The sequence below is a fragment of the Lepidochelys olivacea genome, assembly GCF_965140295.1.
Source record: "Lepidochelys olivacea isolate rLepOli2 genome assembly, chromosome: 1".
NCBI lineage: Eukaryota > Metazoa > Chordata > Testudines > Cheloniidae > Lepidochelys > Lepidochelys olivacea.
Window position 1 is genome coordinate 230,721,767 of NC_140411.1, and position 24,278 is coordinate 230,746,044.

Genomic DNA, 24,278 nt, shown 5'->3' on the forward strand with positions numbered 1-24,278 from the left:
TCACTTAAATTCAATGGATTACTGGGTATATAATTACAAGTTCTAATAATACTCATTAATCCGTTTAGTTTAACATCAAACTGTATATAGGCAGTTGATTATGGACTTCATTCTGCACTCCTTACCCTGACAAAACCCTGTGCTTCACTCCTTACCCTGACAAAACTCCCAGTAAAATCTGTGACATCAGAGAACTAAGGCCCCAATTGTGCGCAGACCCCTGTTGACTTCAGTGGAGCCCATGCAAGCACAGGGACCTATCTGTTACTTGTGAGATCAGGGCCTAAATTTATATATACGGTAAGGGCCAGATCCAAAGTCTGTTGAAATAAATGGAAAAGTTCCCTCATTCTTTAGTTGTGCTTTTGATCTAGCTATATAAAGGGATCATTACGTTGCAGTATTATCATTATGGGAAATATGCCCCAATCTTTTGATTATATTCTTATTTATTATTTATATTGGGGTAGCAGGTAGGGACCCAGTCATGAATAAGGGCCCTCTTGTTCTGGGCACTGTACAAACACATCATGGAAAATGGTTTGCTTTACTCAAGTCCTCATCTTAACACATTTTAATAGAATGTGGCTTTTTTGCTGGATATCAGAGATTTTCTTTCATGACACATTGTAATCATTAATGTTACTAGACAAAGTGGTGGTATCTCAATCTTAATTTGCATTACTCCTAATTATACCAGCTGTGAGTAATTTGCTTGCATAAACTAAGTGTAGATCCACTGCCTTTTGCACTGAGCCTAATAGACGTCCATGTGCTTTTAAGTATCTACTGAAAGTCATTTGTTTTTGTCACGCAGATGTGCAGAACTTCTTGAATAGGAGTCCCATCAGCATAGGCGCCGACTCTGTGGGTGCTCCAGGGCTGGAGTACCCAAGGGGAAAAATTAGCAGCCAAGTTCCCCTCACTCCCTACCCCACCTCCTTTTCTTCCTCCTCCTCCTCCCCACTCCTGAGCTTGCCGCATCCTCACTCCTCCACTTACCTCCCAGTGTTTCCCGCCCAGCTGCCACCAAACAGCTGTTTGGTGGCGTTAGCATGCTGTGGTGGAGGGGGAGAAGCAGGAACATGGCGCACTCAGAGGAGGAGGCAGGGAAGAGGTGGGGCAAGGGTGGGGATTTGGGGAAGGAGTTGGAATAGGGGCAGGGAGGGGGGTAGAGTTAGGGTGGGGACTTTGGGGAAGGGGTTGGAATGGGGGCGGCAGGGGTGGAGTGGGGTGGGGCCGGGGGCAAAGGGGGGGGTCGAGCACCCAGGGAAAAGCAGGGAAGTCGGCATCCATGCCCATCAGCTCAGTTATTAAATCTTTGGAACACATGTTGAGCTTTCTTATAACTTGCTGTTTAATGTCTAGCTTGTTTGTTAAGGTCCATGAGTAATGGACATATAACAGTTGTTAAATTGTATCCATTAGAGATAGACAAGGTCAAGGTGTTCTAAATCTAGGTTCAAATATAAAGTGTTCTGGTTTTGACCCACCTCTTATACTGATGTATACGCTTTTCAATACCAAAATTTTGTTAGAATTTGAGGTGGAAAAGGAATATAGTTGCATACAGAAGTGATACAGAGCACATCTCCCTATAGAAATGTCCTATAAAACCAGCTGCTTCTAAATAGCTCATCGCCCACACTCCTGTGCAAATGTAATAAAAGAGAATGAATGTTTGTATATGTATAGTGAACTAAGAGAATCCTTAAAACGTGAAAACGAGTAACCTTGTAACCCTACCCCACATCGGCAATTGATATTCTGTTGCTGGTTGTCATCTCTTCCTGTGCTGTGTTGGCCAAGATTTGCAAAAGTGGTTAGTGCTTTTGAGTGCCCAACATTGGACACCTTAAAGCAGCCTGAACTTCCTAGGGTGGGAGTTCAGCACTTTAAGGAGACTCCAGACAGGCACCAAAAATCCCTAAGCATTTTGAAAATCTTGATGCTGAAATTAAATGGGTAAAATTTTCAAAAGCATGTAAGTTACATTTTCAAAAGCGACTTCCAATGGGATTTGGGCTCCTCTGTACGTAAATTATTTTTGAAAGTGGTACTTAGACTCCTAAGTCTCTTAAAAAGAAAAGGAGTACTAGTGGCACCTTAGAGTCTAACCAATGTATTTGAGCATAAGCTTTCGTGAGCTACAGCTCACTTCATCGGATGCATTCAGTGGAAAATACAGTGAGGAGATTTATATACACACAGAACATGAAAAAATGGGTGTTACCATACACACTGTAAGGAGAGTGATCACTTAAGATGAGTCTCTTAGGCACTTTTCAAAATTTTACCCATTGTGTCCCTGTAATGTTTTTGTAATTGATACCTATATGACAGCAAGTGCTATCTTCACCTTTATACTCTCACTGACCAATTTACGATGGTATGAGTTGTGCAATGTTTCCCCACACCTAAAATGGGTACACCATTAACATTGTAAAGTTAGTGTTGTTTTGAGCCTGAATCCTAGCTATCTTTGGCCATGTTCATAGCTCCATAAAATGTCAGCAGTAAGGTCAGGGTTCAGAGGTACTAGCATATGCTGACTACACCTGCTCATACCAAGTCCAATCCCAGAAATCTGCATAGTTTGAATTTCCTGAGTGAAATCCTGTCCTATTGAAGTCAGTAAGAGTTTTGTCAATGACTTTAATGGAGCCAGGATTTTACCCCATAGGTTTTGAAGAATAAGGAGCAGAGCACAACAGTTGTGTGCCATTATGTCCTACTGACTGGCTGCTTTTCTGCTTACACATGCTGGATTGGGACCATGGAGTTTAACTGAAAACTGGGATATAGATCTACTTATAATGGTGTCCAACTCTGAATACTCACACATGGTCTGAGCATCCACAAACCATGCACGAAAACAGGGTAATTATATGAGCAAACAGGTAACTGAACATGCAGCTAGCCCCTTTTTTTTAAAGAGCTTTTGTTTGTTTTTTTAAATATAAGTAAATCAGGCTTTTAGACAAAATACAGATTATTGTATTTTGCTTATCTATACATAGTAAATTAAAATTGCTTGTAAAAAGCATCCCATGGTAAGCAATCTAAACGAGAACTATGAGTAACTCTCTGCATGATTAAATCATAATGCTTATGTAAGTCCATCCACATTTGAAATGGGGTGGTGGTGGAATGCGGTAAATTAGGGGTGCAAATACTGGCATGTCATTTCAGATGCACAATGTTGTCTGAATACTGTATCTGAGCTGTAGGAATTCTTTTGTTCCTTTAATTCTTAATATTCAGCCCTAAATAAGAAACAAATTGAATCATACAGGATAACAAGTGAATTTGTCCCTAATTACAAATACAAGCTCTCCTATGATCGTACCCTTCTGAAGAAAGGGGTGAATTCTACTGTAAATTCCATGATCACGGAACAAATGAGACCTTGCTAATACTTAGCTCTTGCATAGCAAGCAATCAAATATGTGGCTTAGCATTTTTGCATGCCTATATCTATTGACCTGATATTGAAAGGTTCCTAATTTACAACAGCTTCACAGAACACAAACTGAAGTAACTTGCAAATGTTAAAAAATTGCCACATTACACACACAATGCAGCATTTTGTGGGTGCCCTCACATATTTCTGAGCACATCTCCAACACATCTCCAGATTTTAAAGTTTTGCTCATATGGCTTATACAAGCTGAACCAATTTCCGTTGAAGTTAATCTTCTCAACTCTCTTTGAAGTAAATAGATCAGGCCATTAATGAAGATAACTTTCTTAAACATACATAGTATCATTCATCCCAAAATAATTTCACTTGTCCAATTTTTTTTCCAAAAGGTGCTGAGCACCTGCAGCTCCCCTGACGTTAATAGCACCTTTTTGAAAATTGGGCCACATCAAGATCAATTATATACCGATATCACTTTATCTGCCACTGAAATACGTCCACTCCTGGGCTGGCACACAATAGCTGTTTTAAGCAGTGCTCACCAACACGACACCACAATTTAGGACAGAAAGGAAATAATACCTTATCAGGTAGAAAATACCAGGAGATTTAATAAGTAAAATGTAAAATTACCCAAATTGGAATTTGGTCACTTTATCAGGCTTGACCTCCAAGTCTTGTCAAAACTACCCTGAGATCTTTAATGACCAGAAGCATTGGAACTTCAGTTTTCCATCCCTGAAGGTGACTAATTGGGTCCTTATTACAGTAATACTTATACACACTTCTTCAGTACAACATTTTTAAGTGTTAAAATGGTTGACTGTCTATAGTTGCCCACCGAGTCTGATTTCAGAGCAGCAGCCGTGTTCGTCTGTATCCACAAAAAGAACAGGAGGACTTGTGGCACATTAGAGACTAACCAATTTATTTGAGCATAAGCTGTCGTGAGCTACAGCTCACTTCATTGGATGCATGCAGTGGAAAAATATAGTGGGGAGACTTTAAATACACAGAGAACATGAAACAATGGGTGTTACCATACAGACTAACAAGAGTGATCGGGTAAGGTGAGCTATTAGTAAACCTTTCTCTAATTTAAAAGCTAGCTGTGGCAATAATGGTGGTACAATAATTCAGAAATAAATGCATGCTTTGCTCATTTGCATGTTCATTTACAGAATCCTCTCCCAATTAAGTGCAATTTAATAGATCTATTATTGTCCTGAGTGTTCGGAATAAACTAAAATATCTGGTCATTTCAATACAGCCAGAAGCATAGTGCTTGTCTCTGCTTTGCAAGCCCAATTATGGAAGGCTTTCCTTACTTAAAGCTTCCAGACCTATATTGAGTATAGGCTGATTCTGGCTGAATAAATTAAGACTTTTGCAGCTGTGAACTAGTGAGACAGAATTTTGTTTAGCATATGGTAATGATGACGGGCAGCTGTGTGAACCATTAATTTGCGAAGATTGGAATGCCACAGATGACACAAAGCTTTTGTTTCCTGGGTCACGTGGTGACTGGGCCTGGTATTAGTGGGCAACACAACTGCATTGTCCCCCAACACACTATTAAATGAGTTGTTATTGCAGTAAGATTTTGTCATGCTACCAGTACAAATAACATTCATGTGTTCCGTGTACTTAACCAATATCATACGGCATAATGTATCACTCACGGCCTTGGGTGGGTGGCATGAAATTTAAGTAGTACTAATCTGCCAGAGACTGAAACAAGAAATACACTGTACATAGGAGTTACCCATTTTACAGTGTGTGATCAGCCACTGGTTCTTTATTATAGGAATGCAGAAGAAACTACAACTTTCTGTTATGTGCTCCCACCCAAAGGCCAAAAATGGTAGGTTAGTGTTCAGCAAACAATGCTGGTAAAATGGGCTTTAATTTTAGAAAAAAAATCCATGACTTTTTGATTCTTTTTAAAACGGATAGAGGTTTGAGTGACATGTTTTGTATGTCCGAATTCCATGATCAGGAATTCCATGTGACTCTAGGTTAATACAGTTAGTGAGTTATACATATATTAGTTAGCTGGTTGCATAATCTTATGCATCTTCTTTTTAAGGTGGTGGGAAGGTGACCCCAAATCTTTTATGTTTATTTGCTATGTTTGAATATGTGAGATTATTCTTTCAGCTGTGATTTACTAAAGCCTCAGTTGCCAGGATTCATACACATCACATGGGGAATTAAGAAGCACCAAAATATGCTTCCATTAGTCTTCCAAGCATTTCCTGGATTAGACATGGAACCAAACATTTCCCCTTCAATTAAAAGAGGGAATTGTGGTGGAAGTGGTTGTGATTTAGCAGTGATGGGAGAAGTACTGTCAGATGTCATGTTTCACATCCATAATGACTTGTGAACAGGAAGTCTCTCTGCTTGAGCTCATCAGGTGCTGCAGCTACTAAATAAAGACAGACTCTAAAACTGTTATGTGCTCTGCAGGTATCCATCTTTATTTTGATATCTCATTTGCAGTTCAAAGAACTTGTAGCCAATCTGTTTAAATATCAGTTAGGAAAAATGTCAAACCATGAACAAATCCCAATTAGGGGTTCAAGATGTCTTATGCAGAATAACAACAATTTGGGCTGATCTAGAAAAGTTTGGTATGAACACCAAATAGACTTAGAATGTAGCAAGCGGTTCAGATGAAATTGTAGACGTCCATTTTTATGCATGTGTCTGATGTTGCATTATATTTGCCCCTCAATGCACATGTGTAACTCACTGGCCAGTGTGTATTATGTGTCCCTTTCTGTGCTGCATTCACACAGGATATGGGTGTGTAAGTGCTCCCAGTTTGTGAGCTTGGCTCTTTAGCTCATGCTGAAGAGATTCATGCTTTTAGTAGGGCTGGCCAGAAAAATATCATTGTGTGAAAAATTTTAAATTTCTGACATTTTGCTTGTCATTGGAATGAAAACTAGACTTTGAAAATTTTCACCGAAAAACAGAGAGAGAGAGAGAGACAAGAGCCACTCTGAATCAGACGGAACAGGGAATGGAACCCGAGTCTGTCTCATCCCAGGTGAATGCTCTAAGTTCTAAGTTATTGGCTATTCAGGATGTCTCTCTTTCTCTTGATTTAACCAGAAATTCCATCCTGGACCTGAGAAACCATTTTGATAGATGAACATTTTCCAATGAAAAACATTTAATAAAAAAAATTCCCAACCCACTCTAGTTTTTAGCATTGGAGCTCCTCTGTTCAGTCCCCACTCTGATGGCTAAGACAGTGACTATCACACATACTGTAGCGGGGTGGTCACCCACTCTGGCCCTGAAGGGGTTAAAACAGCCCCTTTTGGGAGCCAATAGGCTAGGCTGATTCGGAAGGCAGCCACCACTGGGGCCACGCCCTAATCAGGCCACAGCTGGCCCTATAAAAGGGCTGTGAGCCAAGAGCTCAAAAAGACACAGTCTCTAGCTTTTGAGAGAGAAGGACTGGCTGCCTGGGAGAAAAGGATATCTGGAGTGGAGCAGGGCTGGGGGAAGGCCCGAGGAGCTGTGGAGCTTCATCCTGGAAAACCCCCAGGCTGCAGGCCTTGCTAAAGGCCAGGAAAGGTACTGATGCTACAGAGGGGTAGCCTGGGAATAGGCAGAGGCAGCTGGTCCAACCCTGCCTTGACGATGATGAGTGGTTTACAGACTGCAGTCTTCCCTAGTGAGCGGGGGCTAGATGGTGATTGGCAATAGCCACTGAGGCAAGATGGGGTTAGAGGGTTGGGGGCTCCCCTGGGTAGGGAGACCCAGACTGTGGGTTACTGCTGGGGGCAGAACCCTGATGTAGAGGGGCACCGGGGTCCAGGAGGGACACAGGGGCCAGTGGCAGGTGAGACCCGGGCCGGCAGAGGGCGCTCTGGGCTGGAAGAGCTAATTCCTGAGACAACCAGCCCAAGACGGCGCACTGGTGAGTCTTCACTTCACTATGCATACACAATACTCATTATCACTAATGACAGTTATATGCACCCTCTGAGGAGAGAACTATACTTTTTGTGTGTTTTTTTATGACCATAGTTGCAATGGTCTTTTTAGAAAATAAATGGGCATTATAGACAAAGAATGCCAAATAAACCCTACCATTAGTGCCACAGTAAGGCCGTGAGCAATCAAGCACTCAACTCTGGAATTTCCCAAGTCTTAATGATGGTCGATTTCATTTATTTGATCTCACCTCAATTTATTACAGGAGTGTCAAACCTGCAGCCCACAGAGGGGATTTTTGTGGCCTGCAGGTGATGTTGAGATTATGCAGCATCTTCACTTTCATGGCTTCAGAAAGAAATTGCCAAACATGAACCAAGTATAAAGAGAGGCGATAATGTTTGCTTGGGTCTGCAAACAACTTGAACCAATGATTCAGAGGGGTAAACTCTCTTAGAATCATAGGGTTAGAAGGGACTACAAGGACCCCTGCCAAGATGCAGGATTTGTTGTTTCTAAACCATCCAAGACAGATGGCTACCCAGCCTCCTTTTGAACTCCTCCAGTGAAGGAGCTTCCATAACCTCCCTAGGCAGTCTGTTCCATTGTCATATTGTTTTTACACTTAGGAAGTTTTTCCTGAGATTTAATCTAAATCTGCTATGCTGTAGTTTGAACCCATTGCCTCTTGTCCTGCCCTCTGTGGCAACTTTTCTCCATCTTTTTTATGGCAGCCTTTCAAGTATTTGAAGACTGCTATCATGTCCCCCCTTAATTTCGTCTTTTCCAAACTAAATTTACCCAGTTCCTTCACTTTTTGCTCATATGGCTTGCATTCCATCCCTTTGATCATCTTTGTCATTCGTCCATGGATTCTTTCCCGTTTCTCCACATCCTTTCTATACATTGGAGACCAAAATTGGACACAGTGCTCCAGCTGAGGCCCAGCCCGCACTGAGTGGAGCGATACTATCACCTTTTGTAACTTGCATGCTATGCTTCTGTCAATGCAACCTAAAATTGCATTTGCTTTTCTTGCAACAGCATCACATTGCTGACTCACATTGAGGTTCGAATCCACTACACTCCCAGATCCTTCTCAGCAGTGCTGCTGCCAAGCCAACTGTCTCCCATTCTGTATTTGTGCATTTGATTTTTCTTCCCTAAGTGTAGCACCTTGCATTTGTCTTTGTTGAATTTCATTATGTTGTCTGTAGCCCAGTTCTCCATTTAATCAAGATCCCTCTGAATTTTAATTCTATCCTCCAAAGTGTTGACAACCCCTCCCCGCCCCAGCTTTGTGTCATCTCCAAATTTGATCGCCCAGGTCATTAATAAAGCTGTTAAACAACATCGAGCCCAGAGCAGTTCCCTGTGGAACATCACTTGAGATCTCCCTCCAATCTGACATCATTCTATTAATAGTTATTCTTTGTGGTTGTTTAACTAATTATGTATCCACTTAATGGTAGTTCCACTGAGCCCACGTTCCTCCAGCTTACTTAACAGAATGTCGTGTGGGACTATGTCAAAAGCCTTGCTGAAAACGGGGTATATTATGCCCACCACTTTCCCCCATCCACCAAACCAGTTAACCTGTCAAAGAAGGAAATCAAGGTGGTTTGGCATGATTTTTTCTTGGTAAATCCATGCTGGCTGCTATGATTGCCTCTTCACCCTTCAAGTCTTCACAAATTGAATGTTTTTATACTTTGCTCTATTAGCTTCCCACGTATTGAAGTCAGGCTGACTGGTCTATAGTTCCCCAGCTCCTCCTTTCCCCCGCTTTTTAAAGATGGGCACTACATTAGCCCATCTCCTGTTTTCTGGGACCTATTCTATCATCCATGGGGGGAAAAAGCAAGTAGTTCCTTCAAGCTGAAATTGAACCTGCAACCTACGGATTGCTATATAAATTGAACCCATAGTCTACTGCTCAACCAGCTGAGCTACTGCAGGAAGACAGTAACTTGTCTCCCACTAATCTGATTGGAGTGTCATCTCTACAGCCCAATGATGATACTTCAGTATTAACATTAATTATTTAATTGATTAATCTTGACCTGAAAAGAGCTCTGTGAAGCCTGAAAGCTTGTACATTCCACCAACAGCAGCTGGTTCAGTAAAAGATATTACATCACCTACCATGTCTCTTCATATTCTGGGACCAATATGACTACATCAACATTGCAAACTAATATTTAATTGCTGATCATTTTAGCAGATGAAATGGGGGAAAGGAGTGAAAATGACCCCGTTGTGGTGCAAATTGGGAGTTCCTATAGGGAAGGCATTGCAGGGGAAAGAAGAAAGGAGATGTCCAAAGACCAGGATAGGGAAGAGAAATAGAAAAAGTGAATAGGGATTTGGGAGAAACCAAGGGCAGAAATAGCTGTGGAGCTAAAGGGGAGCATGTTTTCTCACTGAAAGATGAATATGGCAATAAGGCACTGAACAAACAAATAAATAAACCTGAAATTACTACATAAAAGCTGTATTTATGCTTGTTCTCTGTGCAAATCTCCCATTTAAAAAAAGTGTTAGTTTTGGAAAAGCCTTCCCCTATAGTAGCCACACATTCATGCACCTGAGCATTCACCATGACCAGCTAACACATTTTTAAACCTGACTCTTTTGTCTCTGTTAGGTGTTAAGTGGTGTTTAAGACACAGGATCATAGGACTGGAAGGGGCCTTGAGAAGTCATCTAGTCCAGTCACCTGCACTCATGACATGACTAAGTATTATCTAAACCACACAAACTAACACGTTTGCTAACCATCTCCTTTTCCTACTGAAGCAAACGCACAAGCTTCATGGGCTCCTTGGTCTGGCAGTTCTAAAAGCGGCATCTTTATCCCATATGTCTTTAAGTAACTTGCTTCACACTTGCTATGATCATGAGGTATTCGGGCAAGACTCAGGTTTTAATACTATTGTTGTTTCTCCTATAGAAGAGATCTCTTTAAGAATGAGTCTTTAAATAGATGCCTTTTAGCTTTCTTAAAATTCATGACTCACAAGATAACAACTAGAGACAATATTTTTTGGAGAAGAGCAAAGACATTACACAGTGCTTCCGCAAGTAGAAAATATTTTCAGCAAGAGGTAAATCATCAGCTATTTCAAATGCTTTCCAAATGCATCAGAAATACTTGGAGAAAAGATACAATAACAACTTTAATTTTAGAACTTCTTTAGTAATGACAGAAATGCATTGTTTGTGCTTTTGTTTTATTTAACCAGCTTGGCATACCCTTCCATAGTTTGGTTTGCGTTAGTTCTTTTATTTTTTTTACAAGTGCCCTACAAGAGTATAAAACATAGCACCAAATTACTGAAAAAAAAAAAAGAAAGAAAAAAAAAGGAAGCAAATAAAACCAATACAAAGTGTTTCATGTTTTCCAAGGACCACATGAACTGGTTTACTAAAAAACCCTACAACACCACAATTTGTATACAAATCAGACCTGTTATATTGGTGCAGCACTTTCATTTCATTGCCATTTGAATATTGGAAAATAGGGCTTTGTGACCTATTTTAGAGAAAGCTGTAACAACTAGATTATTTTTGTTTCTCTCTGGACACACCAATAGAAAAAGGGTGGAGCGAGGCTATCGCTAACAGGAGGGTTATTATGGGCTTTTATCAAAGCAATCTGATGCTAGAGATATCATAATGCCTGTTGCAGCTTTCCTCTGGCCTCACAGAGAAACATCAGGCTTTCCTTTTGTGGACCTTCCCAGTCCATCCTGGTCACCCTGTGCCTTGGCTCTCAGAACAGTCCAAATGGCTAACAAACTTTACAGTTTTCTTGGACACAAGCATCTTGAAGACGTCATAACTGGAAAGCAATAAAAACACACACTATGTGTTTCTTGCTGATTCATGAGATCATAGTATTTCAAAGGCCACAGCAGTCAAAAGAACATTAACCGTTATGAGGCAAAAATAGGGGGAAAAAATCTTATTTCTTTAGGTTGAGGGAAGGAACCAAATCTAATTAAAAAACTGTAATGTTTCTTGCCATTCAAAGTAAGGTATGAACCCATCCATGGAAAAGTCTTTTCAGAAATTAACCTCACTTTGGAATGGTTTTGTTTGGAAAAAAAATCTGAATGAATCTCAAATCTCTTGATACATTAATAAATACTCAGGCTCAGAACATGACAGGAAATACTCTGCTCTCTGAAAGTCCACTTGCTGAAGTGCAAAAATTTCAATAGATTTTTGGGATCAGTGGAATTTGTAACATATTCTCAATTTTGATTTTTCATTTCTCTGGTTAGGCCAAATCTTGCAATTCATCAGCAAATCTCAAATGACTTGAGATAACATCCGCGGAACAACACCAAATTCTGCAACCTTAACTGAGGCTAAACTCCCGTTTAGATTTCTATCCTTTTCGGGATCTTGCTCTGGTTGTGAGTTTCCAGCCAAATTTGCACTTCTGGAAAATGTGACCAATGTGTGCGATGTTATCAGTCATAAGCTTTTGTTCCAGCTGTTCAATCCAGAATTGGCTTTCTAGTTCCAGGAAGGTGTAACTTTATATGAGAAGTACAAATGTTCAAGTGTTTGTCCCAAATCGTCCCAACAGGTTATCCAACATGTTTAACAGTCTGATCAAGAAAAGTAAATCTATCCATCCATCCATACAGTTTTTTGATTTGTATAACTCTTGCAGTTACAAAGACGTAACCGAGCCATACTAGAGAAGAAGGCTGGTCTTACAGTTATGACCTAGGACTGGGACTTAATCCTGAGTTTCTGTTTTTGGCTTTGCTTCTGGCTTGTTGCACATTATTTAATCTCTGTCTGTTTCCTCACATGTAAAATGGGCAGGATAACACATTGTTTACTGTTCAGACACAGACAGTATGTGGAAATTGGGATCTCTACCCTTTGATAGTTGTCAGGATAAAAATCAAGCCATATGTTCATTTGCAGCAGTCTACAGAAATCTGCAGAGTGCAGTAAATTGAATTTGGCTCTAAGGCTTTCAAAGGCAAGCCGTCCTTTATGTTATGTGTTAATTACAATAAGATTGGGTCTGACCCAAAAACCCACAGAAGTCAATGCAAAGACTTCCACTGGTTTCAGTGGGCTTGGATCAGGCCCTGTATGAGCTGCTGTTATGCTTATACACCCAGTAGAGTACATTTCATTAGATGCATCCTGATAGTCTTTGGAGATTTAAGTGCTTAGTGAATGTCAACCAGTGTGGTAAAAAATAGGGATGGAGTCTGTTGGAGTTAGATTGTGTAAGATCCTTGGGGTAAGGTCCATGTCTTTCTCTGTCCGTACGATATTGAGCGTGTTGTTAGTGCTCAATAAACATCACAATTACAACAGAGTGAACCTGATTAAATAAAACAGGAATTGACATTTACTCAAAACTCTGATTACCTTAGCCTTTTTTTGAGATTCTAAATTGTAAAACTTTTTTGTTAACTACTGTGTATCACTGTGTCTTTAGTTTCCATTGGAACTGGAAGCAGAATTATTGAAAATCTGTTCTTGTGGTATATTTAACTTTGCTCAGTCAAGTCTGCATGTACTTATACGAGAGCTGGTTCTGTTGAGAATTCTAGATCATAGTGGCTTTGTCAATCAGCTGTGGGCATCCTTCCTCTTAGCTATTTAACTGATCCAAACTCGTAGCTGAACCAATGCACATACTTGTCAGCAGATCCAGCCTGGTACTAGTTCCTTTTTACCACTGCAGGTTTTTATATTGATCTTTTCCTTTACAATTTTAAAATGAACAGAGGCTCTCACGGATCATCCAAGAGTAACTTCAGAGACAGACAGAATGTCTAAGCTGAGACGCTGGTGATATATTTGCATAAATTTGAAAATTGACATCTGTGGCAAGCAGTAGCTGCAATGTGGATTTAAGTCATAATTTACAAGTGCAGTACGGTTGTAGCAACATAGACTCTATGAAATGTTGTCTTATAGTACAATCCCTCACTCCACTTTTGTTTCGTCTCTTTCACAGAGGTGATATCTCACCCATGAAGGTTGTTTACTGTGGATTATATGTAGTCACGAATTAGGATAGTTTATTTCCTTTTAGTACAGTGCCTTCACTTTATATTGGTCCGTTTTATATTGCTGGCTTGCAGGGTATATGATGTCATATACATGAGTTTGGTTGGGTATTGTCAATGCTACAGATATTGATTTAAAGCTTTCCCTGCACCTTTTGTAACCGGAATTTCATCAAGGGTATAAATGATGTTTTTGCCTCAAATAAAATCCAGATTTAAACTGCTTTAAGAGCTAAAAATATCTCTCATGAACACATTAGCAAAGTGAATCTGATTTTTTTCCCCCTCTACTGTAGGGTTCTGGTTGTCCCTTTCCAGCTTGGCAGCACAGGAAAAGGTGTCTTATAGTCAGAGCCAGATTTTCAGTCTAGTCACTGTAATTGCAAACACTTACTTCTGTATGTGCCTATTTTATGTGCACAAAATACCTGACATTGAGTGTTTTTGTTTTTGGATCTGAACATGGCCAGTTCAATGCATAACTGTCTCTGTGTGTATGTACATTGGTCATTTGTGTGCATAACTTGGGGAGTGCAAATAAAACCATACAATTGAATGTGCTTGTCTTTAATGTTCTGGGCTGCATATACCAGGAAAGGATGGGTAACTGAGGAAATAAGGGGGTTCTTACATGCAGGAGCAGAGATGTTGTGGTATAGCATCATGGTTAGGTTATAAAGGCAATTTAGGGAGAGACACTCCAGGAACTAGCTTTGTGCTTGTTTCTCTCTCTTGGGTGTGTTTTGCTTTTATTTGATTTCATTTTACATGATTTTCAGAAGTGAGCAACCTGGATGGAGCACTGGAAGAGGTGGGTGACTTCAGCAGGACATTCCTATTAGACTAGAGGAGAAGAATGATCAGAGAGGAAATGTTTACAATAATAAAGGCAGAAGATGGCTGTGGTGCTAGTAACAGTTTTGGTGTTGGGGTTGAAGAGGGATGGATGTGTTTTAGTAGTGGTGTTGAGGAAAAAAGAGTTCAGAGAAGACACATCTATTAATTCTTAGCAGCCCTTTGTAAAGGTTCTCCCATTGTTCTTAGCTAAGTATGTCAGTCTTAGAATGTTCTTTAGAGCTCTCTTTAGCCTTGATTACACACTTTCTAATACAAATTTCCCAAAGGTTACTGAGAGTTATTGCTAACATCAGGGTAGCACAGGGAGCCCATATATGGACAAGGGATAACATTTTCAAAAGCATTCCAAGTGACTTAAGAGTCTAAATCCAGTTTTCAAAAGTGACTTAGGCACTTTCAATGAGATTTAGGCTCCTAAGTGCCAAAGTCACTTTTAAAAATTGAATTTAGGCTTCTAAGTCATTCAGGGTGACTGAATTCACTTCACTGCAGTGTAAGCCCAAGTTAGTGGGCCTCTAGTCAGCGACCCTGCGTTAAAGAACCCAGAGCTTGAACATCTACGCTGATTGTCAATCACAGGTTAAGAATTTTCTAACCTGGGTTCAAACCCATTGCTCTGACGTCCACACTGCGGTACACAGACTTGAATCCAACCAACCATATGCCAAACTTCCTGGCATTCTCCAGAAATGTTGCCACTCTAGCCCTTTGATCATGATGCAGTGTAGGAAAACTTGAGTGTTCACCCTGCACGCTAGAGGAATTTTGAACAGCCTGCCAACCAGTGGTGGATTAATGATTTTGCTGCCCCGAGGCCCTGAAATAATTGCCGCCCCCGCCAGCAGCTCCCCGCCCCAGCTCAGCTCTGCTCCACCTCCGCCTCCTCCCCTGAGTGCACCACCGGGTCCTGCTTCTCCCCGCTCCCTGCCAGTGCTTGTGTGCGAAACAGGTTTGCGAAGGAGGGGGGAAGTGGGGGAATGTGGCTTGCTCAGGAGAGGAAGCGGGGCCGGGGCGGGGATTTGGGGAAGGGGACCAATAGGAGCAGGGAGGGGGCAGGAAAGGGGGGTGGGGAAGGGGTGGAGTTGGGGCGGGGCAGGGGTGGAGGCCGCAAACCGGCGCTGGGGGAAGCAGGCTCTGGCTGCTATTATAAATTTGCCGCCCCTGCAATTTTGCCGCCCTAGGCCTAGGCCTTGTTGGCCTAGGCGTTAATACGCCGCGGCTGCCAACACAGCCACCCGAGCAATCGTTTTGGTCTGTGTGCTGCCAGCAACATGGAGCAGGCGCCATTTGAAGAACTTTTCTTCCTTGCACTTTCACTCCTGTGCCAGGAAACGGGCAGACCTTCTGTGAGATGCTGGTGGACATTTCAGTAGAATTTTCTGACCAACTGAAGGCACCTGACAGCTAATGATGGAGCATGAGGAGGAGGACACAGTCATAGCAAACTTGAACTGGCTGATGCTGCTCATGACAGTCATTGCAGCCACTGATGCCGTCTACACAGACCGGTGCTTCTGGAGCAGGGCCACAAGCACAGTCTGGTGGGACCACATCATCCTGCAGACCTGAGGTGACCAGCAGGGGGTCCAGAACTTTCTCATGAAGAAAGCTACATTTCAGGAGCTTGGTGGGTGGTTTATCCTGACCCTCCAATGTACAGATACACATATGAAGGCAGCCTTGCCAGTCCAGAAGCGGGTTGCCATAACCATCTGGAAGCTGACCACCCCAGACTGCTACAAGTCCATTGACAAGCAGTTTGGGGTTGGAAAGTTGACTGTGGATAAAGTGGTGGCAGAGGTTTCTAAGGCAATCAGGTTTACCCCAAAGTGACCAGCATAACTGATATTCTTGAAGTAATTGCTGGCTTTGAGAGAATGGTGTTTCCTTACTATGGGAGTGCTATTGATGGGACTCATGTCTATAGTTTGCTGTCCTCAATGAGCACATGGGTACATAAACCACAAAGAGCACTTCCCCATGAGTACATAAATCACAAAGAGCACTTCCCCATTGTTATGCAGGCCCTCAGGGACCACAGAGGCAGATTTATGAATGTCAGAATGGACTGTACTGGAAAAGTTCTTGATGCCAGAGTTTTTCACAGAGTGGGAGTCTACTTTCAGAGAGAGGCTGAGATACTATTCCCATCAAATGACATTGTCATGAATGGAGTTACTGTCCTCACCATTATTCTGGGGGGACCTCGCACTCCTCCTTTTGCCTTGGCTTATGAAACCGTACCCTGATATCAGAGGCCCTGGCAAAGGAAGGTTTAATTACACCCTCAGCAGGTGTAGAACGGTTGCCGAATGTGCATTGAAATCCCATGGGAGCATTAGTACTAGCACTATGGGTGCAGGGGATGCTGCAGCACTCCCTGGCTTGAAGTGGTTTCCCTCACGTACAGGGTTTACAGTCTGGTTCAATGGCTCTCAGCACCCCTGCACTGGAGAGGTCTACAAACCCATTTGGATTCCAGTGTCATCAATGCTGTGCACATTACTCGGGCTTGCTGTGCTCTTCACAATCTTTGTGAAGCCAGAGGTGAGCCATTTCCCCCTGAATGGACCTATGAGGGACTGCCGAACTTGTACACTTCATCAGAAAGTGCACCGACCACAGCTGGAGCTGGATGCAACAGGGCAAGAGAAGTCAGGGATGCTTTGTGCTCCCACACAATGGGCTAGCATGACCCAATGGAAGAGGGAGAATAGTACCTTTATGAATGTGATTGTGGAGGAGGAGGGTTCGACTTCTTGAGGGGGAAGTTGATTGCCATGCAATGTATTTATGAAAGACCTGACCAAATGCAGAGAGGGGTGTTTGGGTGACAGTACGGACTGATATAAGGAAGTGATGAAAGTATGGATTAATGTAGCTAACTGTATTGAGGAATGGTATTTGCATACTAATTACCAGCTGTCCCTGATCATGTTTACCTTTATTGTGTGAAATACACACATTGTGTGATGCGGTGCAGTGATAGCAATAAACTTTCTTGATGCATCCGATGAAGTGAGCTGTAGCTCACGAAAGCTCATGCTCAAATAAATTGGTTAGTCTCTAAGGTGCCACAAGTACTCCTTTTCTTTTTGCGAATACAGACTAACACGGCTGTTACTCTGCAAGCTGTTTCTGAACTGCATCACAAGATACCGCAGAGGGAATTCAGGGCATAGTGTGGGTGAAGCAGGAGTTAGTACATTTGCAGTCATTGGTGGTAGCAGCCGCCCCCACAGTTTTCTGCTGCCCTCTGTCCTCTTCCCTTAGCTGCTGTTCCTGTTCCAAGAACTGTGAAGCAAGTGCCTGTTCTCCTGCTGAATCCCTGTCCTCAAGCAGCCAGCCCGAGGCTTGCCTCTCGCCATGCCTTTCCTCTACTCATAAGTCCCTCTGCCTTTGGTACTGGACCAGCTTGTTGGCCCTCTCCAGAACTTCAACCATAAGTTCCCCATGGCAACCCTTCCCCTTGGAATGGCTTGGGAAGGAACATTGGCCCAGGCTTCTGCTGCAGTGTGGTTGAGCTGTGGAAGAGCTTCTGCCAGTGGAGTTCGAATGGCCTGGAACAGAACAAGGCACAGAGGGTTATTGTCTACATATCCCAGTGCGGGAGCACAGAAATATTAAAATGGAGCCAGAAACCTACCAGGCTACAGGGCGCTTCTGTCCCTTCCATCTCTGTTGCTAGTTCCGCAGCAGGCTGTTCCTCAGTGCAGGGGTAGGGCATGAAAAAGCTTCTCCAAGTATGGCCCAGAATGTCCTCCAGCTGCTTCTGCAGCAAAGCTCTCCACTTCAGTGGCTGCTCTCGGTGCCTGCTGCTGGTTCCCATCAGTCTCCATGCTAAATTCTGGGGCAAATGGGTCACCATCCCAGCTGACTAAGTCATTGTGCACTGCTGTTGACTCCATGCTTGGGGCAGTACCCAGCACCAAGTCAAACTCCTCATAAAATGGGCACAATATCAGCGAGTTGCCCAAGATGTGGTTCTGGTCCCTGGTTTTCCAGTATTTGGTCTTGAGCCACTTAATCCACTCCCTCAACTGATCTCTGGGTCCAGTAAATTTCCAACTCAGTAAGACTCTTCACTGGTGTGCATGGTCATTCCTGGTACTCTTACTAAAATCCACTGTTTTAATTCTGGCCTCACACCAGAGAGTAAACAAAATCTGGCTGTGCTCCTGTGACCATGAAGCAGCGCACTTTGCAAAAGACTACTTCTGGTCAGTGTCCATTGCAAACACACCATGTTCTCCAAAAGTGTGTTTGCAGCTTAGCGGTCAGAATAAAATGGAAAGGCTAACTGCTGGTTCAATGAGCTGCTGCACTACAAGAAGGGAGGTTGCTTCCATTTCCCTGGAGTCATTTGGCAATTCTTGGGATAGAGAGGACAAAGGAAGTTGGCCCATGGGGTTGTGGGATACTTTTGATGAACTTCCAGGACCTAAGTGTGGGGGTGCTGCATCTACACTGTAAAGCAATAGGGCTTAAACCCCGGGTCCCGGTTTGACTCAGGCTTGAACCTCCCACTCTCACAGGGTGCTAGGTCCTTGGGTCCAAGCACAAGTCTGAGAGATTTGTCTATAGACAGAAAGGAGGGGTTGGACTCAAGCCTGAGTCTGAGCCTGGGTTTATGTTGCAGTGTAGACTTACCCTTAGGTACTTTTGAAAGTGTTACACTAGACTCCTGTGGATAGTGCCATATTTAATACCATGTCAAGTTAAACCTGGTGACAGCATCAACTGGATTTGCTCTGTTTTTTGTCTATGTTCGGGCTCTCAACAGTTGAGTCTCTGTGTAGCTGAACTTGTTTTAGCAACAATGGGAAACTTTCTAACTATTTCCCTAGCGTAGTCAAAGCTACAGATTCCACCTCTGAGTTGAATTATAGTCAACCTTGCTAACACAAAAAATTTTAAGAATAGCTTCCATTTCATCAGAGGTTAGTAATTCGTATTTGCCCATTTTGATAAATTAACACAATATATACAGTGATGTCCAGAATTCTGGAACTTTCCCAAATACCTAGGTTACACTTCAAGCTTTTGAATTGAAGCATGTGGATATCAAAATTATTTTAGAGGTGGTATTTCAACATAAGGGACAAAATGGGCTACTGTACTTTTAGGATAAAGTCACAGCTCCTAAAATACCCAGTTTGCTTTACAACTTCAGATATCTTTTTAGTCTGGTTTCTTAAATATGGCACTAAATATTGATTTCAGTTCACTACTGTTTTGACAATACCAAAAATCAGTAGACTCCAAATTTGAATGTCATCATGAATAGTTTCTCCTGTATTAGGATTGTATATTCTTATAGCAAGTGCAAGTTAGCATTGTGGACAGAACTTCCCTGAACCCTTATTTAAGTTAATGATAAAGGCAAATTCCAGTGGGGGTGGGGGGAAGGAGGAAGCGGGAGCATTTGGATCAGCTCCAGAGTGTGAACTGTGTAAAAAGCATGGTGGGAAAGCCACTTGCCTATACTTGGCTAGCTAGCTAGAATGAAGTCCAGTGCAATGACAATGTAGTCCTAAGTGAGTTCATTGAGATTCAGGACATTTCCCATCACTTGGGGGGTTTTGCCTTTGGTTTTGTTTCCATTTTTGTGTGTCTTTGTGCTTCATGGCTTTAACCAGGGCTGGGACTGGAAAAACAAAAAGAACAGCTGTTTTTCTCCTGGTATTTCCACTCTGGCCAAAATGAGGAAGCAGTGGAAATCAAGCAAGTCTCTATTCAAATGAGATTTCTAGCCTGACTTCTTTGATCAAAGAGGTGCTCATGTAGGTTTTGGATAATCGGACATTGGGGAGCTCATTAGCTTTGTGCTCCCCTGAGGTGGTGTCATGTAAGGTCAATGGTTGGAGAGTAATAGCTACAATATGAAAATGATGGGCTAGCTTCTGCTCTCAGTTATGCTGGTATAATTCCACTGAAATCAATGGTGTTACTTCAGAATAAACAAGGTGCCACAGGGACTCCTCGTTGTTTTTGCTGATACAGACTAACACGACTACCACTCTGAAACTAATGTAATGTAGATTCTAATAGAGGAGCCCACAAATTCACATCAGCCAGCCATTTTTGTTCAGTTATCTCCTATGCAACCTCAGTGGTCGCTAGCAATATACTTATCGCTAAACCTGCAATACCGGCCCTTACTATGATGACGATGTCTTTGCATTGAAGCAGTGTTACCGGTTTTGCTCTCTAATGTGGCTAGCATTTTACTTGCAACACAAAACCTATCAACGCCTCTCTCATAGGAGGCATATATGAATTAAAAACTGGGCTGCACAAATCTTTTTGTTAAGAAAGCCAATTCCACTCAATACTTGCGTGGTTCATTCAAAGTGCAAATTTTGTTGAAAAGTTTGCCCAACTTCTCAAGCTTCTTGAGATAGCTTAGATCAGTTTTTTTTGTGTGTGTGCAACCCCTCAAATCTTCCCTCAGGTGCCAGTGAGAGATTTTTTTTGTCTTGACATAAACAAGCAAAATGCTTATTCTTAGATCCATAGATTTTAAGCCCAGAAGGTCTGTTATGATCATTTAGTCTGATCTCCTGTATAAAAGAGGCTATGTAGGTCATCCAGTAATTCCTGCATCTAGCTCAACAATTTATGGATGGATTGAAGTTGTATGCCTACCCCTCGGGATATACAGAAGTCTTCCAGGGGATACTCAACTCATCTATATCAGTGTTTCTCAACCTGGGGATTGCAACCCCCCAGGAAGGTTGTGGGACAGGTTTAGGGGGTTCACAATTGCAGAGTCGGCATTCGGGGGTGGCAAACAGGGCAATTGCTGAGGGCCTCACGCCACAGGGGGCCCGACAAAGCTAAGTTACAATCTTCAGCCTTGGGCAGTGGGGCTTGGGCTTCAGATAAGGCTCACAAGTGAAAAACAGGCTCAGGTATCACACTGAAATGTAAGTACCATATAATTATAAAATAAATCAATTGGACTATATTGTAAAAATGAGAATGTAAGCAATTTTTCAGTAATAGTGTGCTGTGACACTTTTGTATTTTTATGTCTGATTTTGTAAGCAAGTATTTTTTAAGTGAGGTGAAACTTGGCATATGCAAGACAAATCAGATTCCTGAAAGGGGTACAGTAGTCTGGAAAGGTTGAGAACCACTGGATTAAAACAAATCTCTGTTTCACTTGTTTTGCTTTGTGTTGTTGAGTTCATCTGGAAAGGGATCACAATGTTATCAAAGCCTGACAAGCTAAGGATGGCTGAAATTCCAGAATCAACAGATTGAACTAACTGTATAGTTATCACAGAAAAAAGCCACATATTGGCCTTATATGTGGAATAAGACTTAAGCTAAGAGAAGGTAAAGTAAGCTGTATACAGGGAGCACTTTGACTACTACAGTAGATACAATGAAAAATATACAGGTTTCATATAACTGACCACGCTCCTAGTTCGAGTTCCTGGTATATTCCACTCACTAAAGAATCATTGCTCTACCTAATCACATTTAATACCCTACTTGGCCATTGCAGTTGCTTAGGACTTTTGTTTATGAATAAACTTCCTGGGCACTGTTTATTCCAAGTGCATCAACCAGCTATTTGGGGACACAGGATGGAGTGGTTATAATGATGATGATTCTCATTACTGATCTGTTGGCATTTCTCAAAGCACAGTCAGAGACCAAAATGAGCCTGATCACTATACTTTGCTGCCTTTGTTCAAGTTTTCAGAAAATGATTTAAATTCACTGGTCTTTCTCCCTTGGTGTTTTACCTACAGTTCTGGAGATATAAATTTCTATCCTCCAGCATGGTGAATTCCATTGAATAACAGTGAGTCCCTGAAAAAGACATTCCCTATCTTCAAAATGGGTAGAATTTATGGCTCCAGTACTAATTTTATATAGTTCTTCTTGTACATGGAAGTGAAATAGTCCTCTAACCTGTTGGTAGAACTGAATAGTGTCACTTGAACTCCTTGAGAGAAGAAGGCAAAAAAAAAGATCTGTTCTCTCTGTTAATTTTTCTAGTTTAGCTGTCTATGGAACCACATTAGCTTTATTAATAATGTAATACAAATAAATAAAACCTAGAATCGGACCTAAGTAGCGTGCATGCATACAGTAACAGAAAGATCCTATCCAAATAGCTTTAGACTCAAAATATACAAGACAGACAAAGGATAGGGGAAAGGAAGTACTATTATACCCAATTTAGAGAAGGGGAACTGAAGCACAGGGATTAAATGACTTCCCCGAGGCCATGCAGGAAGTCTGTGGCAGAACCAGGAATGGAACCCACATCCCCTGAGTCCCTGTACAGTGTTTTGACCCCAGGACCATCCCCCCTTCTTACTATAAATTCAAAATAACAGAGCACTTTAAAATGGCGGTTCAGTTCACATGGAATCTCAACCCCAGTTTTGGTAGATAGGGCACTTAATATTGAATTAATGCCATAAAATAGTACTGTGTGGTAGTGTAATATGTATGGAGATTCATAAAGTTTCTTTGCTGGGCAAATTCCAGCTTTCCCACCTAAATTCATCCCTGTGCTGTTCAGTTTCTGAGGGAATATAGTTATTCCTCAAGCCCCTCCTAAAAAGTGTTCTCATGAAACAGAATGGCTGCTACATTGCACCCACAAGATGGCTGAAATTCAGTCCTAGCCAATCCCTTACATATACATTCCATAATGCACTATGAGATCTCAGTTGGGTAAAAGATGTAACATAAATGTATGATATAATATTCATATATGTATATTCAATGTTACATATTTAGCAGGGAGAATATTTCTGTATGCTGACACCCATAGTCCATGTTAAACAGAATTCCTGGTTATCTTTTAATGAAAATTGCCTTTTCCCTCCTGTGTTTTAGACATTGACGAGTGTGAAAATGACTTCTACAATGGGGGTTGTGTCCATGAGTGTATCAACATTCCAGGCAACTACAGGTGTACATGCTATGATGGGTTCATGTTGGCTCATGACGGTCACAACTGTCTTGGTAAGTAATTACTGTCATGAAGATGAGTGACTCAGTTTGTGCATTTTACATGTTAAGTTGTGGTTAGCAAGCCTTATTTTCTCTCTGAGTTCTGTAGTCAGGCATATATTATCAGTTAAGACCTGATCCAAATCCCACTGAAATAGACTGGAATCTTTCCATTGAGTCCAATGGGCTTTGGAGTAAGCCCTTAATATGTTCATTGAGGCTGAGAATGACAAGCTTTGCTTCTCCTAGCCCTCAATCCATTCAAATCTAATTTGTCCATCCCTAATATATATTCAAAAAGCCACTGCCACACACTTACGCTGAATGTTATTTTTTTCTTCAGAAAAGTTACCTGTCTTCATTTTCCTCCCTTTTTTTAGAGAACTCTCCCTCTCTGTTGCCTCCAACTCCTACCATTCGAGCACTAGGCAACCCATTGTCATATGTTTTAAAGTTTTCAATGCAGTAGCAGGGTATCAGTATGTGGTGTACATTAGCAGAACCACGTGACTGGCCTTTCATGTGATTTAAAAAAAATGAAACTGCTAGGGGACTAGAAGAATTAATAATAATTAAGCAATACTATTACTGGTAGACACTTGGCAGGGACTAATCCAGTTCTTGACTATCAAAGCTACAAGTCTGGTGAGAGTACAGGATTCCTGGGGTGTAGAACTGTGCAATGTTACAATTATAACTATAGGTTTCAGAGTAACAGCCGTGTTAGTCTGTATTTGCAAAAAGAAAAGGAGTACTTGTGGCACCTTAGAGACTAACCAATTTATTTGAGCATACGCTTTCGTGAGCTACAGCTCACTTCATCGGATGCATACTGTGAAAACTGCAGAAGACATTATATACACAGAGACCATGAAACAATACCTCCTCCCACCCCACTCTCCTGCTGGTAATAGCTTATCTAAAGTGATCACTCTCCTTACAATGTGTATGATAATCAAGTTGGGCCATTTCCAGCACAAATCCAGGTTTTCTCACCC

General features: G+C 41.8%; 1 protein-coding gene across 3 annotated transcripts in view; it reads left to right on the forward strand.

The window, feature by feature from the left end:
• Window positions 1–24,278, forward strand: part of SCUBE1 (signal peptide, CUB domain and EGF like domain containing 1) — a gene marked incomplete at its 5' end in the record, with an annotated part of 297,483 nt that overhangs the window by 25,611 nt on the left and 247,594 nt on the right. For all 3 annotated transcript variants that reach the window (XM_084618019.1, XM_084618021.1, XM_084618020.1), the window contains one exon: window positions 23,164–23,292. In XM_084618019.1, coding sequence (XP_084474145.1) covers window positions 23,164–23,292 — 129 coding nt within the window. The remainder of the gene's footprint in view (window positions 1–23,163; window positions 23,293–24,278) is intronic.